Consider the following 5,566-nt stretch of genomic DNA (forward strand, 5'->3'; position numbering starts at 1 on the left):
GTAGCAATGGTGGTGTTAGTGTTGGTGGTGATGGTGATGGTGGTGGCGATGGTTGGTAGTGGGTGAGTGGTAGTGTGGTGGTGGTGGTGGTGGGTGTGGTGGTGGTTGGTGGTGGTGGATGATGATGTTAGTATGTAGTAGTCAAGGTGGTGTTTGGTCTTTTGGTGGTGAGTGGGTGGTGGTGATGGTGTGGTGGTGAGGTGGTGGGCCGGTGGTGTGGTGATGATGATGATTGGTATGTGTGGCGCACTGGTGGTGGTGGTGGTTGGTTTGGGCTGTGGTCGGTGGTGGTGTGTGGTGATGATGATGATGATGATGATGATGGTGGGAGGTGGTGGTGGTGGTGTTGGTGGTGGTGGTGATGGTAGTGGTGGCGGTGGTGGTGATGATGATGATAATGATGATGATGGTTGGGTGGTGGTGGTGGTGGTGGTGGTGGTGGTGGTGGTGGCGGTGGTGGTGGTGGTGGTGGTGTTGGTGGTAGTGGTGGCGGTGGTGGTGAAAAGGTAAGAAGCGAAGCGGTGGTGATCTATACATGTCCGGCATTCTATTCTCTGCTCTCTCTCTCTAGGCGGGAAGCAGACTCAAAAGCGATGTGCATTGCGGTCGACCGATCCATTCCAAAAGGCGCGCTCGATGAAAACCTCTACGACGCAATAGTCGACGACCTGATGAGAGAGCCGCATGCTCGCGCTCGACTCATTGTCATCTTCGCGTTTAAAACCGAGGCGAGTGGCGTCATGAAGGCGCTTCAGAGAGCGCGTGCCGAGGGCATGTTCACGTTGCTAGCCTCCGATGGCTGGGCGGATTTCGTCGATGAATTTCGTGGCGTCGAGGAGATCGGCTTCGGCACACTGAGTCTGAAGTCGTATTCGAACACGATACCGGAGTTCAACAACTACTGGCGCTCGCTGACGCTGAAAGACGGCTCCCAGAACCCGTGGTTCCTCGAATACTGGGAGTACTACATTCAAAAGTGCGTGCGACCGCCAGGCGAGAACAAAACGGCCACGTCCCCGTCAGCGAACACCGGCTGCTCGGCGAACACCGAGTTTCTGTTCGCTAATCACCCTGATGTTCTCGAGAATTCTATGATCAATGACGCTGTGTATGCGTTCGCATTCGCCCTAGACTCGCTCATCCAAGAGAGATGCGGCATGGTGAAGCACGTGAGAGACTGCATCGCCGGGCCTGCGCTGCTTCCATATCTACGCAAAGTATCGTTCGCCGGATCGAGCGGACAGGTGGAATTCGACCACACGGGCGACATCAAGGGCAAATACATGATCTCCGTCTACCAGCGATCCGACGAATCTGGAGAGAACGACTTCGTTCGATTCGGATCGTGGGACACAGTGACGCGCGACTGGAAGCTCTCGATCGAGAGAATACAGTGGCGCCGCGCGGCGGGGGATCAGTCGCTGCCGACGTCAGAGTGCAGCCGACCGTGTGCGCGGCGACATTCGGTGGCACTGCACGAGCTGCACTGCTGCTGGACGTGTATTCCGTGTCAGGTGAACGAGATCCTAGCGACGAACGACACCGGATGCCAGGCGTGTCCGCCATTTTCGTGGCCGGACGACGCCGACGACTACCGATGTGTGCCGATCCCTGACGAATACCTTCGCTGGAGCGACGGCCAGTCGATCGCCGTGTCAATCGCGGTCGCTCTCGGTCTTATCGCGTCGCTAGGTGTCGCCATCGTCTTCGTGCGGAAGCGCAATGAGAAGCTTATTAAGGCATGTAGTCGGGAACTGAGTGCGATCATGCTGGGCGGAATCGCGTTGAGCTACGTTATGACACTATCTTTCATCGCGCAACCGAGCTGTGGCATATGTTGGCTGCGCCAGATTGGCTTTCACCTGAGCTTCACATTGCTGTACGCACCACTACTGACGAGGACGGTTCGTATCTACAGAATCTTCGAAGGCGCCAAGACCGCCGTTCGGAGACCTAGGTTCACATCCACCATCGCGCAGATTGTCATCGTCTGCGCTATCATTGGTCTAATGGTGTGTAAATGCAGCTTGCGAAACGAAAATTTACATGCGTTGTCATGGCAATAGAGTAGTTGATTAGGTAAATGAAATATTAGATGGTAATAGTTTCACGTTTAGATTTACTAGGTAGCAGACGACCTACTTTTGGCAAAAATATTTATCACGTCAGTGGTTTACTGCGCTGCCGCATTGTTCCTAGAAGAACGGAGAATTCCAGAATCAGTTTGATATAAGCTAATAATTTATCCCATTTAATACATACTCTATGAGAGTGACCAGGGCTACCACTTTACTACAATGACACGCGCTAACTTTGTTTAATTCTTTCTAGTAAGTATAATTGCCTCTAGAGGCGCTCTAAACAACACACACACACACGCACGCACATACATAGACACGCACATACCACACACACACACACACACACACACACACACACACACACACACACACACACACACACAGACACAGAAGACACTCACCACTTGTCCGCTTGCAGGAAATGCCTTTGTGCCCCACAAAATCCTTTCCGTGTTGATGAAATGTGTTGTTCTGGGTGAATATGCCATGCTCAAGAAGTGGTTCGATAGCAAGATGTTTCCACCTTAACCATGCACAATTGTGCTGCTACGCAGTGGTTGTATCTAGAGAAGTGCTGATGTAGAGTTTGGAATCTGAAAAACTTCTTTACCAAAACATGAGACTACCAAGGTATTCTTTAATTTCAGTCCAATGGAGGTAGACGAGTGCCAACATTTGACATAAGAGTAATGCCTATTTATGAAAATATCAAGTATAATGATGAATATCATTTTAAAAAAACGAAATATAATGAGAGCTAACCATAAAGGGCTGGTTATAATTTAAAATGATGCCATCAGTCAGGATCTACAATCGAAACTAACTGATCTGGCAGTTAAGCTGTAGTCATTGGTTAGTGACCTTGACCCTTAAGTTTGGCAAAAATAATGTCAAATATCTATGGATTAAGCCTCATTGACTTTCCCCATTGCAAATGTGGACAAGATAGTTGCACTCCTTAAGATCAGGACAGATCTTGATTACTTGAAAGGTGTGTTCAGCCATTCACATATTGTTAATAACAGTGGGCGGTTTAAAATGAGCAGGCAGTCTCAGCTTGAAGAACAAAATTAGGGTAAAAGTAAGCACATGTAATAGCCTTGTTCCTGTTGGCACAAGGCAAGAGTGCTAATAGCCAATATTTAAGATTTCGAGAAGGTGCAAACATTTGTGGACCGTTGACCTCAGTGACGCATTATTATATTTACCTATTATTGAGAAATAAGCTCTTAAAATACCGACATTTGAAGTGGTTCACATGATCATTTAGCTTTAAAAACAAACAGTTCTAGTAGAACGGGTGTTTGTTTTCCCCACTCTAAATTTTTTCGCCAATTTTTGAGTTGACGCTCTCGAAACACAAAAGGTAATATAGAAAATGCTCAAGGTGACGGATGGTCATCCAACTTAGAAAGTGAAAGAACCACACCTATGTCTACAGAAAAATCAGCAAAGAAAAAAAACTTTAACTCTCAGTGCAGGGTATGACCCCATGGCTCCCGACTAATTCCTTGCGTGTGTTATGCTGACCGCAGTAGTTTGACTTCAGCGTGCTTAGAGCTGCTTACATGAATTTGTAAACGATTTCAGCGTTCATCTGTAAATGCTACAATTAGCGTTTCAGTAAACATTGGAAGCTAAATCTGCATGTATCGGTAAGTATTTTCAAGTTCTGTAGCGCTACAAAGCTACTGCAGCAGTGTCATGTGTCCAATTTCTCACCATTCACACTGTAACCTCATATCTCGAATCGTGCAAATAAGCGTTTGCCATACAGCATTGTGACATAGTGTATGTCAGGATCAAAGTGAGCATCTAACATGCAAAATAAGAAATTAAATTGAATGAATAAATAAAAAAAGTGAATTAATGTAATCGGCTGTGTTTGTATAGTAGCATTTAAAAAGACGCCTGATTGCTTTCCAAGGTTTTTTTATAAAACTTTACAAATTTGAATTCCCATATCGTTACTGCAGGCAAAGTATTACATTACACGAAGAAAAATTTCAATTTGTAGTTTGATGTCGGACAGCTTCAGCGCTCTATATACGCGCAAGAATAAGTAGCAGTTTTGTCTCGATAGTAAATTCAGAAACTTCATCCCTGTTGTACGGTGTGAATTAAATGCGATGATCATATGAAAGATATTGCTCGAACGTCTATGAATTCTTACTTTTAATATGTAAGCTTTCCTTATTCATTAATTTGCTATTCGAAAAAACACAACCTAAACGGAAGTAAGTTGTGTTCCAGGGAATTTTTTATTTCAGTTTTTTTAACTGAGCTCTGTTTTCTCCTGCGAGACTCAGCAGCAAGTATGTGCATTCGGTGATGCATGGCTGTATAGTGGCCATTTACCCTGGATAGTTTAAGTTCAAAGATGCAATTTTCTAGACACAATGTTATTGACAATAGTTATAACGTTAAATTTTATGGTAGCGTAAATAACATGCCATCTGCGCTATTTATGCTGATGGCGAAGGGTCAAGGTAGTGAGTTCTATATAAAATCTAGAGAGATTCCGTGGTGAATCCGCACAAGGCTTGTTGGTTGGCTCAGGGTCACATGGAACCTACAGCCTAATCATTTTTCGACGTTATGAACCCGCGCGCGCGGCCTGACAATCCCGCTTCCACCTAAATCTTTCACGGTTTCATACCGGAGAAACCTACCTGTAAAGTATTTCCCATGGAATCCTGGGCAAGTAGTTCGGTGATGTTTCTCTACTAACATGCATTGAAGACGTCCAAAGCAGTACACACTAGATTGCAGCTTCGAGCATTCTGCCATATTCGACTAGCAGAGCCGCAGCAGATATTGACAATGAATTAAATTATTATCATATTTAGGTTATATTTCTCTATGTCTTTATGGACCAGTTCCATCGGCCTGTTACTAAAGCATGCGTGTAAACGTCGTAACGAAACGCATACTATTCTTCTAGACACAGTCACTCGCCGGTACAGCATGGGCGTTGGGTTAAACAGAATCCCATCAAATGATATCTTAGAATAGTTATTCGCTGGTCGCGAGTAAAACATGTGAGTTTTGTAGACATCAATGTTGGCCCGAGACCCGGAAGTCCGCCGGTTAACAGTTAACCTTAGTAAGCGCAGCAAAAATGTACCGCTGATGCAACCAGGCGATTAACTGTTTTGCTTTACAGATAAAATTATTTTGTTAGGGAAGGTCTCCGCGTTTAATAAAACGTAATCTCAATATAAGCATATACTCCAGGTTTCCTAATCATGCCAGATAAGCCTTTGTCACTATTCCTTTCTTTCTAACACATTAGCAATAAATCTGTTGAGATCTGGAATGAAATCTAGATATTCGCATTCGGTCAATAAATATTGCGTAGCTATTAATCAAAGAGCACGAAGTGACGTGTGGCCTACCAGGTGGTACTATATTATATGAGGTAATGACAGAGAATGTGGTAACTCGAAGAAGGGAATTTATGGCCTGTTTTTACTAGTTGAACA

General features: G+C 45.1%; 1 protein-coding gene across 1 annotated transcript in view; it reads left to right on the forward strand.

The window, feature by feature from the left end:
* LOC106820707 (metabotropic glutamate receptor 3-like) overlaps positions 1–2,066 on the forward strand; it is a 6,428-nt gene extending 4,362 nt beyond the window's left edge. The window contains exon 4 of the mRNA XM_014825214.1: positions 572–2,066. Within this exon, the coding sequence (XP_014680700.1) occupies positions 572–2,066 (1,495 nt within the window). The remainder of the gene's footprint in view (positions 1–571) is intronic.
* Positions 2,067–5,566: the final 3,500 nt, after the last annotated feature.

Source organism: Priapulus caudatus, unplaced genomic scaffold (genome assembly GCF_000485595.1).
Source record: "Priapulus caudatus unplaced genomic scaffold, Priapulus_caudatus-5.0.1 Scaffold44, whole genome shotgun sequence".
In the NCBI taxonomy this organism is placed as follows: domain Eukaryota; kingdom Metazoa; phylum Priapulida; class Priapulimorpha; order Priapulimorphida; family Priapulidae; genus Priapulus; species Priapulus caudatus.